Genomic DNA, 13146 nt, shown 5'->3' on the forward strand with positions numbered 1-13146 from the left:
CTAGCAAAACATTTGATGACTAACCAAAATAAAGTAGATAAGTAATAAAACAGTCTAGGTATGTATATACACAACTTACTTTATTAATCAGATTATTTATACACATTTTAAGACTACACTGCATAGGACAAACAACGAGACTTATTTATTTGTTGTATGTATTTTCATTGGTTTAGAAAATGATAATTTTGTATAAAAAATCAACTTTATAAAACTGATACAAAAATTATCTATAATTATTAGTTATTACAAACATGGAATAATTGGAAGAAATTGTCGCATTTGTAGATTCAAATTGACCATCTGTGGTTTTCAATGTGAGGGGTTCATTAAATTTTTTCCTATATTTAACACATTCAATGCCGAAAACCCGACTATCGGGTATTTTATGATTTCGTTCCCAGGCCGGACGACCCGATAGTCGGGATCGTGGTACTACAGCTTTATATGAAGAAATTTTTGTGGCCTCGCGCGTATGTCTTGTTTGGCTGGGTGGCAATGGATGTGTTAACGCTTTTGGACGCCAATGACCGATATATCCGCACCGTAGGTTCAACGCCAAAGACCGATTAATCGGTCACAGACCACAGAGCAACATCGACCTACGTGCATATACATAAAGTTCCAGTTTTGACACTTCAATGATGTGGCGTCTGAGTGACAGCTTTTGTGTTTGACACGGCGTGGAAAAGGTTAAAAACATGAGTGTAAAATATTACAACTAGTGATGTACCGACTATTGATTTGGCCGACTAATCGGCGCTCGGATGGCCGATTAGTCGGGCGACTAGTCGGCTAGTCGGCCAGATCATTAGTTTCGTCTAAGTTCGGTTCAGATGGACTTAAAAAACAATCGTTTTAACCATTTCGTCGCGCTAATTATAGTAACGCTATAGGCTGTAGCCAGTAACGCTATATTAGGCTGTCGCATGAAATGTATTTCATACGACAACCGGACAATCGGACATACCACTCGGTCAATAATTCGAATAAAAGTTTTTGTAAGCACCCTAAATAAGAATTTGGGTAAAACAGGTGAAAAGCTTATGGAAAATATTTGCTGTTTATTTCTTTTTGTCCTGCTTTTATGTCACATATAAAGTGCCGACTAATCGGCCATTTTTGCCGACTAGTCGCCGACTAATCGCCGACTACAAATGAGGCCGAATAGTCGGCTTTCCCGACTAGTCGGTACATCCCTAATTACAACATAACAAATCACTTGACATTCTCAGTACCAGTAGTGGTGTTGGTTTGGATAGGTCTCTTCCTCTTGTGCCTCGGCCTGTGTCAGGAGTCCTTGGGCTTGTCGTTGGCCTTGCCCGTGATGCGCTCCATCACCTCGTGGTTATAGGTGGAGTGCAGCATCAGGCCCAGCACGCCCGCTCTGTGAAGTAGAAATATATACATTTACATACAATGAGGTATATTGCGAGTGAATTCCTGCTGGACGCTTTTAAGGCGGGCCTTCATAACTCCAGCCGAGCTAGCACATGATTGGCGCGACAGTATCTCGCGGCAAGATAGACTACCCATCCCTTTTTTATTACCATATAGTTATAAAAAGACCGGTAGTCTACCTCGCCGCGAGATACTGTCGCGCCAATCATGTGCCAGGGGTGCAGCCCTCGGCCACTCTTCATGTCAATCTCTGTCCTACATTTTTTCCAGTAAATAGTAATTTAGACTGGACTAGATAAGCGCTAGTTGCATATTCCGCACTTGACAGACTGATCAACGTCACCCGGCGTGCCGATCAAGTCTTACGATAACAAACAGTTACAACCGACCGTAAGACAAGATTTCTTTTTTACACATTCAAAAAATCTATGCATAGTAATTCTCACCTGGAAGCCATGGCGTGTCTGATGCTCCTCTCCTGTTCCACCAACTCGTCAGCCCTCAGCCACTGTCTCACTCTCTCCATGTCAATCTCGGCCCTCCTGAGTTTCTCCCACTGGTAGTGCTTGAGGCAGCTGTTCTTAAAACACCCTAAAGAAAACTTACCTTGAAGCCATGGCGTGTCTAATGCTCCTCTCCTGTTCCACCAACTCGTCAGCCCTCAGCCACTGTCTCACTCTCTCCATGTCGATCTCGGCCCTTCTAAGTTTCCCCCACTGATAATGTTTGAGACAGCTCATCTTAAAATACCCTAAAAAAACTTACCTGGAAGCCATGGCGTGTCTGATGCTCCTCTCCTGTTCCACCAACTCGTCAGCCCTCAGCCACTGTCTCACTCTCTCCATGTCGATCTCGGCCCTCCTGAGTTTCTCCCACTGGTAGTGCTTGAGGCAGCTCTTCTTGGGCGCGCGGCAGAAGTGGCCGGTGGGCTCGAACAGGCGCCGCACGAGCGGGCAGCCGCAGACGTCCGTGTCGCTCACTTTGGGGTCTTTGAAGTGCTCGGGACACATTACCTGGAATTAATCATAATCATAATCATCATAATCATTTATTGTATAATATTAATATTACATGTCAATTATTTACAAAACGTATTGAATAAAATTAACTAATAATATAGGTAATACTTAATCATTATTCTAGTTAATTATAATTATACTCTTGGTATCTCACAATTTAAGTTTTAAAAATTCGTCGATACTGTAGAATGTGTGGTCGAGAAGCCAACTTTTTAATCTACTTTTAAAGCAAGCTAAAGAAGGAGCCGAGGTGATTGACACTGGCAATTTGTTATATACAGTCGGGCACATCACGTGAGTTATCTTTTCCGATCTCGCGAGTCGTCGCTTTACCGGCAACAGCCTGTTCGGGTGACGAAGCACGCGGGCTGAATCGGCGCGTTTTTTAAAATGGCACATATTTTTATAGGCATAGGTGGCGATCTGTAATATAATCACTGACGGTAAGGTTAGTATACCAAGGTCCTTGAAATAGTTCCTTACGGAGGTATCATGGGACAGCTGCATCACCGCGCGCACGGCTCTTTTTTGGAGTCGGAAAGCGCGTTGCCAGTCCGCGGCGCGCCCCCATAGCTCTGTGCCGTACTGCAAGAGCGAGTGGATGGTTGCAAAGTAGCACGTCCGCACCACATGCCTCGGCACGACTCGAGCGAGGCGACGCAGTGCGAAGCATGCACCGCCTAGCTTCCCGCATAGCTTATCTATATGGGGAGCCCAGGACAGTTTTCGGTCGATTTCGAACCCCAAGAATGTGGTAGACTCGACCTGCTCCAACCATACGCCGCCAGCTTGAACCTTTAGTGATCTCGGTGTACGGCCACCAACTTGAAAATGGATAAAATGAGTCTTGGTTAAATTGAGCGCTAGGCCGTTCAGACTAAACCACCGAGATAACTGGTTCGCGGCACCGTTGAGACAGGTCTCCAAGTCATCCACACCTGGCGCCGTTATAACACCTGCAACATCATCTGCATACATTAAAATGTCGGCTGTTGTCATTGCTTCGGGCAGATCATTCAGTAGCAGGGAGAACAAAATATTCGAAACCGACGATCCCTGGGCTACTCCCATAGATGTAGTTAGCGGATCGGACTTAGCTAAACCGCCATCCCCCACCACAACTTGGGATCGGCCACGCAAAGCATCAGTGAGCAGGCCATGAGCATTTCCGCGTATGCCATAATGTAGTAACTTGGCGGCAATGATGCCGTGGTCTGCCACATCGAATGCCTTGGAGAGGTCACAGCATAGCATCGCAACTTGCTGTTTCCTCACCAGGGCATCCATGACCTTGCGCATGGCTTCACGCGCTAGGTCAGTAGTGCAGCGGCCGGACCTGTACGCATATTGGCGGTCAGATAATGTATTCGTCTCATTTAAGAATGCTGTCAGTCGCTGACACAACCCATTTTCCAGCACCTTAGCAACACACGGAATGATAGACACTGGCCGGTACGCATCCTCACATTCTCTTTTTCCTTTACCTTTGAAAAGGGGAGAGACCTTACTTATTTTTAAGGATTTTGGGTATGATCCTTCTCTTAGGCATAAATTATACAGGTGCGTGAGTACCGGAGATAAAGTGCAGGCGACATCATTCAACAGACATTATAAATGTATTACAGGGTGGCCAACTTAGAGGTATACAATTTTTTTTTGCCGCCATTTTATTTTGGCGGTAAATATGACAGTTATTGCATGAAAATTAGTTTGTGTAGATACGGCAAATTTATTATGGAGAGTTTTACGACGGAACAACGTGTTTTAATCATTAAAAACAATAGAAACATTAAAAATAACGTTTCCCGGTCGATTAATTTCGAGAAACGGTGATATTGACTGGCCCCCAAGATCGCCTGATTTAACAGCTCCTGACTTTTTTCTGTGGGGCTATCTAAAGGGACGTGTCTATGCTAATAGGCAAACGAACCTTCAGCAATTAAAACAAAATATTCGAAACACTGTCGCTGAGATAACGCCAGAAATGTGTGAAAAAGTGATGATAAACGCGATGAAAAGGGTTCGCATCTGCCATGCTGCTAGAGGTGGACATTTGTCTGACATTATTTTCCATGTGTAATTGCTGACCCTACATATTATATTTAACAAGGAATACTTAATATTTTTTATGTTTTATAGAATAACATTTCAAAAATAAAGTGTATACCTCTTATTTGGCCACCCTGTATAAGAAAATATCTAATATAACAAGCCTGAAAGTACAGTCAGCGTCAAATGAGGGCCAACGTCCCTCCAAGGACGACAAATGGGACGAATAGCTAAGTTGTTCCCCGGACAAGACAACGTATCCAGAGTGGCGGATGTTAGCACGGCACGTGGCATAATACGAAGAGCAGTTCATCGTCTATGTCCACTACCCAAACCGGAAGAAGCTTTCTTAGAAGGGGGGGGGGGGGGTATGTTAGCGCCTCATTGGTGCTACCTTCATGTATCTACGTTGCTGGCCGCGGAGCGGCGTATTAAATTTGGATCCGATTATTGACATTGATATATGATTTTGTATGTCTCTTTGATCTGTATGAGATTATTGATTTTTTACACAGAAGAAGAATTGTTATTTATTTTGTAAAAACGTTAGAATGTTAGAATAAAGTGTATATTAAAATGATTGTATGTTCTTAAACATATTGTATTAAAAGAATTAATATCTAAAATAACGAGCCTGAAAGTACAGTCAGCGTGAAATGAGGGCGAAAGTGGTCAAATTTATCGTAACACCTTTGTTACCACGGAAATAAGGATGTGTACCGATATATTTAGCCACTTAGGCCGTCACTATTTGATGTTAACTGTAGTCTAAGTACACAGACGACACGAAAAATTCACGGCGCACAGAATTTTTGTGCCCAATAAGCATTTTATCGGCCATTTTTCAGCTTCGTGAAACCATAATAAATGGAGATTTTTTTTGGAGGAAATTTGAGGCTGCTACCATGTCGCCTAATAATTATTTCTTAAACGGAATAATTGTGAATTTCACAGAAAAGTCGGTTAAGTATTCATTAGGCAGAGGAAATATACTTCCCACATAATTTTGAACTTTGACTCAAAGTGATAGGGTTCAATTTTGCATTATTTCTGAAACCCTTATGCCTTAGAAAGGGTTAATATTAAAACTTACCCGTAACCTCTTGCAGTAAGTCCCATTAGCAGGATTGTAGTAGTCACAGAACATGCTCAGGCCGTCGATACGAGTCCTATGCCTCGAACCGAACGACGCCTGCGCCTCATATTTCACGAAGCACTTCTCCATATGTTTGACTATGCATCTCGATACCATACACAGGATAGGCAGTATATATAAAAACTTACCCGTAACCTCTTGCAGTAGGTCCCATTAGCAGGATTGTAGTAGTCACAGAACATGCTCTGCCCGTCTATACGAGTCCTATGCCTCGAGCCGAACGACGCCTGTGCCTCGTATTTCACGAAGCACTTCTCCATATGTTTGACGGCGGTGCGCGAGTGGATTTCGTGGCCGCACGTGATGCAGTACATGGACGTTTCGTCGTCGGCTTCCTGTTAACAGAAAATAGATTCGTTATTGTTGATATGAATTTTATATTAAAGGAAAAAATTTGAAAAATTTACGCGTCCTGCAGGACTTGAACCCGCATCCTCCACAATCCGTGTGTTGCTCTTAACCAATTGAGCTACGGAAGCCTACCAGCTGTTGTACTGTTGATATAAAATTGGTTTCTGACGTTAGTTGACAAAATGAGAGGTATTTTCCTAGTTCCTTGCTACTTTTGATATGTTCCTAACAATTTCTAGCTGACTTGTTAAGCAAACCTAGGATCCAGCAAAGCTATGAAATTCGGATTTGACAACTTTTAACTAGTGTATCCCATGCCAGAACGAATATATAGCATCCTAAGGCCCAGCCATACAAACGAAACATCCAAAATTTTCCACTGAAATTTGAACCTAAATTGTAGGAAATAGAGTTGATTTTGCGTTGTTTGAAAATTGAACGAAACAAAGCAAAAGCGACTCTGTTCCAATTGGTTTTAATTACATCGAACTGAATTGGTAGTATAGGTACTATAGGTAGAACCTTGGGCCTTAGGAGGATAGGGTATTTTACCTTCTCAGCTTGCTCCTGTATGGTGGCATGTCTAGCCCTCTGCACTGTAGCATCTAAAGCAGCGTGTTGTTGATCCAAAGCCCTAACATGGTTTTAATTACATCGAACTGAATAGGTACTATATATAGGTGGGCCTTTTTTTTTTAAGTTGTCCCCTACACTTTTCCTTCAAATTTGGGATTTTTTATGTTATTTCTACTCAAAATCACGAGCTCTTTCTATCCTAATAGGAGAAAAAAGTGTCCCAAGGTTTTTTCCCATTCCGTCATCATTTTTCATAGACTTTGTATGGCGGTCGCGGAATGGAAAGATAGAAAAATGTATGGAAATTTTGGGACACTTTTTGTCTCCTATTTGGATCAAAAGAGCTCATGATTCTGAGTAGAAATAACATAAAAAATCCCAAATTTGAAAGAAAAGTGTAGGGGACAACTTTAAAAAAAAAGGCCCAGGTAGGTCCTTAGGAGGATAGGGTGTTTTACCTTCTCAGCTTGCTCCTGTATGGTGGCATGGCTAGCCCTCTGCACTGTAGCATCTAAAGCAGCGTGTTGTTGATCCAAAGCCCTAACATGGTTTTAATTACATCGAACTGAATAGGTACTATATATAGGTGGGCCTTTTTTTTTTAAGTTGTCCCCTACACTTTTCCTTCAAATTTGGGATTTTTTATGTTATTTCTACTCAAAATCACGAGCTCTTTCTATCCTAATAGGAGAAAAAAGTGTCCCAAGGTTTTTTCCCATTCCGTCATCATTTTTCATAGACTTTGTATGGCGGTCGCGGAATGGAAAGATAGAAAAATGTATGGAAATTTTGGGACACTTTTTTTCTCCTATTTGGATCAAAAGAGCTCATGATTCTGAGTAGAAATAACATAAAAAATCCCAAATTTGAAAGAAAAGTGTAGGGGACAACTTTAAAAAAAAAGGCCCAGGTAGGTCCTTAGGAGGATAGGGTGTTTTACCTTCTCAGCTTGCTCCTGTATGGTGGCATGGCTAGCCCTCTGCACTGTAGCATCTAAAGCAGCGTGTTGTTGATCCAAAGCCCTAACATGGTTTTAATTACATCAAACTGAATAGGTACTATAGGTAGGGGTAGGATCTTGCTGCCCTCCTAAGGTAAAAGGCCGTATTTTCATATAGTTTTCTTTGAAAATAAGGCCTTTTATCTTAGGAGGGCAGCTTGGGCCTAAAGATCGGTTTTCCTAGGATAGCGGTGCCGTCATATAGCGGCCGTCTCCATACTAAATAATACGGCTAAATATGGATGTCGTAGTATTTGTATGGAGACGGCCGCCATATGACGGCACCGCTATCGGAGGAAACCAAAGCTTTAGGAGGATAGGGTATTTTACCTTCTCAGCTTGCTCCTGTATGGTGGCATGGCTAGCCCTCTGCACTGTAGCATCTAAAGCAGCGTGTTGTTGATCCAAAGCCCTAACATGGTTTTAATTACATCAAACTGAATAGGTACTATAGGTAGGGGTAGGATCTTGCTGCCCTCCTAAGGTAAAAGGCCGTATTTTCATATAGTTTTCTTTGAAAATAAGGCCTTTTATCTTAGGAGGGCAGCTTGGGCCTTAGGAGGATAGGGTATTTTACCTTCTCAGCCTGCTCCTGTATGGTGGCATGGCTAGCCCTCTGCACTGTAGCATCCAAAGCAGCGTGTTGTTGATCCAAAGCCCTCAGGGCGGCCTGCGCGCGCGCCAGCCCGCTGCGAACAACCTCCAGCGCTTTGCGGTTGCGCTGCTCGGCCACGCAGCTGGATAGCGACCACTCTTGGATGCGTTGGGGAAGCACCTGTGAATACGAAACATCAAATTCTAAAGACCTAAATTTCAAAAAAAATAGGTCTTTAGAATTAGAAAATACAAAATAGAAACACAGGTCTTTAGAGCTAGTTTAGCCTAATCCGCAAGCCGCTCCGGTGTGAAAGCGGGACGTCAGAATTGTTTAGCCCTATTATTTTTTAGGGTTCCGTACCCAAAGGGTAAAAACGGGACCGTTTACGTTTTACCCTATCACAGTCCACAGAACTTGGGGTTCATATCATTATCTGAGTTCCGAGTTCATGGTCTACAAGTGCACTAAAGATTCTAGATTTGATAAATGTATTAATATAGATGAGCATTACTTGGACGCACGTAACGCCGCTTGAGTGCATTGGGGCCCATAGCATTGCCTAAGCTCCATGTGCAAATTGGCTATATATTCAAAAATACTCACTTGATAAATCCTAGCGGTAGCCAGCCTAATACCGCATTGCGACGAGCAATACTTGGACCCGTACAGCGCTGCTCGGGTACATTGGGGTCCGTAGCATTGCCTAGGTTCCATAGTCTGCAAGTGAGCTATGGACTCTTCAGGCTCGTACGTTTCTCGCTCGTGATGCTTCTTTTTCACTCGGTTGCTGCTGCTGCAGGGAAAATAATTTTAAACATATTTAAATAATTAAATAATTTAATAATGTTTAAGTTAGGGTTTTAATTATTAACTGTTAGATATGTAAGTATACTATGCAAGTGTGAGTGCGCGCCGCTGTGTTTGTATTAACCTGTTCTGTAATGCATTAGAATAAATCAGTGTTAAACTAGCTCGCTTGTTTGATGGTCGTGCACCCTCCCGTAGCACCCCCTGCGCAGATCTAACACGTGGCGACGTTCGGACTCGCGTTTAAAAAATAATGGCAGATCTAACATTAACAATGTGATTGTAACTACAAAATAAGTACCTATCAACAAGTAGGTTTAAATATTACTAGGAAATTTTGTGCTTTCAAAAAAGTCAAAACTTAAAATGTACTAATTTAAAGAAAGGGATAGAGTTACTGTTCGCCCTCAAGCTATCTCGCTTGGTATGTTCTTTGGAGGCGAGTTCGCATTCTATCAAATATATCCACATAATAATACTATGATTGTCAATTCGGCTTTGTGAACATCATGCAAACGTACGAAAGACTTGTAAATTGACCATTGTTTAAATAGTCTAGTCTCACGAGATCAAAAAGATCCTGCAGCTGTTTGAAGTTGCATGTTTAGATTGAGAGTAGTAAGTGGCGGTCACAATAGATCAGGGATGGTCGCAGTGATACATAGGCTATGGAGCCTTATATAGCCCCTAACAAGAAGATTGTTTAAATTAAATTATGAACACAAGATACCTGGACTGGCGAGATGGCTTCTTGCTTTTGAGTATGCAGACCCGCTGCCTGCATTTCATCTTCAGCTTGTTGCTGCCGCCGAACTTGAACATGTCCTCACACGCTTCACAGCTGCAATACAAAATAATCCAAGTTAATTGCATTAACCCATAAGTGAGAGCGAGAAAAAGAACACGCACTCACTCACTTATGGGTGCGACGCACCAAAGTCGCGGTGCGGTGCGATAGCGTGTTACCACTTTAAGATCTGTCAGGCCTTTTTGACACCACCATACATGTTGGCACATGCATTTTAGTACATATAAAATGAGTTGAGTCGCTTAACTCCAAACTCGGGTAAATCCATCTGTCAGATTATGCGATTTTGGTATTAAGAAAAGGTAATTAATTTGTTTATTTATATTTTATTTCTATGAGCCTAGAGTGTCCCACGTCCCATAGCGTAGATATTTGCTGAGAGGGTTGAAGTTAGGCAACACAGTTGTCAGTGTCGCAATTGACTGCTTGTTATTTTTATATCGACCCAATGTGATATTTACATACAAAAGACAATTGCAGTAGAGATCCATAACCACTTGACCGTCCGGCCCGCGACTGTTTTCCTCTCAACCGTCCGGGTTTTTTTAGCGTCGCACGCCCCGCGCTGCGCATCCACAACTTTCTACAGAACCCTAGCGTACACTGCCATCTATATTTTTTTAGAGCTAACTATTTAGTTAGGCTACGTTGTTGCATCAAGAGAATTAGTAAATAATGCCGAAATATTCCGTTAGATGGCTCTGAAATCAAATCTTTCTTCCACCCCTTTGGATAGTAAGGTTCCCGCGGACGGTTAAGAGCATATTTTTTTCGGATACTATGCTATCGTCGGACGGTCAAGTGGATAATAGCAGAAATGTAATGTAACGATTGTAATAACATACTGTCCACAATCCTGTAACTGCAAGCACCCCGGACAGTCCCCGCAGCCATCTTTGTTGCTTATTCTTTTGGACTTGTTCTCCGAGTGGTCCTTCTCCTTGCGTTTCTTCTTTCTGTCATCCCGGACTGGTGGTAAAAAAATAGACGCATATTAGTAAAATTGAGCTATACAGTACATACAGTATCTATTTCAGTTGGCATAAGACAAGTATAGTTGGTCAAACCAATTTGTCAGTAAATAAGAACAAAAAAACTATACTCATCCTTTTCTTTTGGGTGCTAGTACTAGTGCAAGACAAAGATAGTATGATTCTGTCTATGTTTGAAATAAGACAGTCCTTAAACAAACTATATTAACACTATGATGATGAGCAATTTAGCATTTAAATATAAAATGTGCACAGCTGTACACTAAGACCGTCTAGACGCCCTAGGCACAAAACAGATACAGAACAGAAGTCAATCACATGTATGTACTTCACTTTTCATACCTACGCTCGGCGGGCGCTCTAGGGTTGTCAACTATTACTTATGCACAAAAAACTATCGTGGTAGTGGCACTAGTGGCCGGGGCGGGGTGCTTATCTACCTACCTAACGGTTCTGTTTAACATTAAAACGACCATCGAAATACAAGCAGATACCTACTTACCTCTCTGAAACCACTGGTAGCTTAAAAGACGACAATTCACCGTTTAATGTTGAATTTAAACAACCGTCCACTGAACAGTTATAATAACTTTTTTTTTCTCCATTATTGCAAGCTCTCAAGCGGATGGCACTTGCGCTCGCACTGGTCCCAACCGGTCCGAGATATCGTGTCCGTGAGCAGTGTCTATGTGTGCATTGCTCGAGTGCACTTTGTATGTAGATTGATTTCTGTACTGTATCTGTTTTGTGCCCTAGGTACTGCTGGAGAGACAAAGTGCAAAAAGACCTAAGTGAACTTGGCGCCATCAACTGGACAGAAATGGCTTTGGAAAGAGTAGCATAGCGGTCTTTGGTGTTGGTTAGGTTGTTGCGTCACAGCAGTAAGTAAGTACAGCTGTACACAATTTTGAATTAAAAAGAGTAAATTGATGACAGCAGTTTGAAATTTTTCAGATCATCATCTTCTTTGCTTTGTCTTGACTTTTTGCCAAGGTTCTTGGAACCTGACCTGGCCTTAGTGCTGCTTGGCAGGGTATAGGTACAGTTGCCATCAGGTATATCGGAGTGGCTATTGTCAAAGTGTTAGACGTTAGAGTGCGTGTTCAGATATTTTTGAGCACCTTGGCCACTCCAATATATCTGATGGCGACTGTAAAAGAAAATAAATAAAAATAAACTAGCAAACTAACCAGGCTCATCCTCATTCTCTCTCTTCTGTGGCCTGAAGCGAGTCTTGAGAGTGGGGTCTTCTTCCCGGCAGCGCTCACAGAAATAGTTCTTTATATACTTTGCTTCTCGCTCGGATATATTTATGCAATCTCCGTGGTACCACTCCTCACAGGCATCGCAGGCTCTGAAAATGATGTAACACAGATTGTTGACTATTGCTAACCTCTTAAGTTTGTCTATGTGAATTTTGTGAATACTAATTTTAATTTTTAACTAGCAGAAACGTCCGCGAACGATGCTATTGTGAAAACAGTCAGCAAATGAAAGTGTGGAATTGCCACTGTAAACGTCAAATTCTACTTCTGTTGTTGCCTTAGCTTGGAAAAACATGCTTTGTTTAGTTACTTATATTTATTTAATTTTTAGGCAATATGCAAATGCTTAGAATTTCTTAAATAACTTCCTGACAGGTATTAGTGCAGATTTCGATGTTAAAAGATTACCAAAATACTAACATCATAAAACGCGAGCTGTCTGAAGATCGGCATATGCAATACGCCTGCCCAGCCTGGTTCAGCAGCGATGTGATCTTCGACTGCCTCTCCGGCAAATCAAACTGTTTCGCGATGTCTGCTTTCTGCAAAAACATCGAATAAGTGGTCAAGACAATAAGAACAAACAAGTATATCCATGATCTGATTTGGGTCATAAACTTACGCTTTTCTTGCTCTTCCTTTCACTCATTCTGGACAATTATAGGTTCTGTTTGCAATTTATAAAGTAATATCATTGAAATATACGATGAAATTAATTAATTTCTTATTTCGCACGCTTTTACAATGTATAATTGTTTTTTTTTTAATGTAATGTTTAAGGATGCCTTTAGCAGCGTCGTTTAAGATAATTTATCGATAATACAATTAGCACCTACTAGTTAGTTTATAGCACGACTAGCACAAGACAAGAACTAATAAACGTGGCTATAAGCCGTGAATCATTTGACTAGAACATGTTGTTTTATCAATTATATCAGCGTTGTATTATAATTTATTTAAGGGTGTTTTGAGGATAATTAATATTTTATTTCCATAATCGTCCTTTACTTTGTCGATAATTCAAATTCTGCGTGAAGAGTACATCACTATAAATGTCAAAGTGCTGTCAAATCATGAAATCATAGACAATAATTACAGATAGCATACGAACGTAAATAAAGTAA

At 41.5% G+C, this 13146-nt stretch overlaps 1 protein-coding gene across 1 annotated transcript; it reads right to left on the reverse strand.

The window, feature by feature from the left end:
- Positions 1–1222: 1222 nt before the first annotated feature.
- LOC134655623 (CXXC-type zinc finger protein 1-like) lies at positions 1223–12761 on the reverse strand. Its single transcript, XM_063511059.1, has 10 exons — positions 12645–12761; positions 12443–12564; positions 11948–12111; positions 10611–10734; positions 9688–9798; positions 8754–8943; positions 8130–8327; positions 5754–5960; positions 2167–2414; positions 1223–1387 (listed from the first exon to the last, which is right to left on the reverse strand). Exons 1-10 carry the CDS (start codon positions 12669–12671, stop codon positions 1291–1293), a joined length of 1488 nt encoding a protein of 495 aa, XP_063367129.1. The 5' UTR covers positions 12672–12761; the 3' UTR covers positions 1223–1290.
- Positions 12762–13146: the final 385 nt, after the last annotated feature.

Source organism: Cydia amplana, chromosome 17 (genome assembly GCF_948474715.1).
Source record: "Cydia amplana chromosome 17, ilCydAmpl1.1, whole genome shotgun sequence".
Classification (NCBI taxonomy): domain Eukaryota; kingdom Metazoa; phylum Arthropoda; class Insecta; order Lepidoptera; family Tortricidae; genus Cydia; species Cydia amplana.

Excerpts from the sequence above, each read along its gene's own strand:
- LOC134655623 (XM_063511059.1), bottom strand. The coding sequence starts at position 12,671 with ATGAGTGAAAGGAAGAGCAAGAAAAGC. Across the intron at positions 8,328-8,753 it reads CTACCGCTAGGATTTATCAA|GTGCTTCCCCAACGCATCCA; the intron begins GTGAGTATTTTT and ends TCGTATTCACAG. Across the intron at positions 5,961-8,129 it reads TACAGGAGCAGGCTGAGAAG|GAAGCCGACGACGAAACGTC; the intron begins GTAAAATACCCT and ends TTCTGTTAACAG.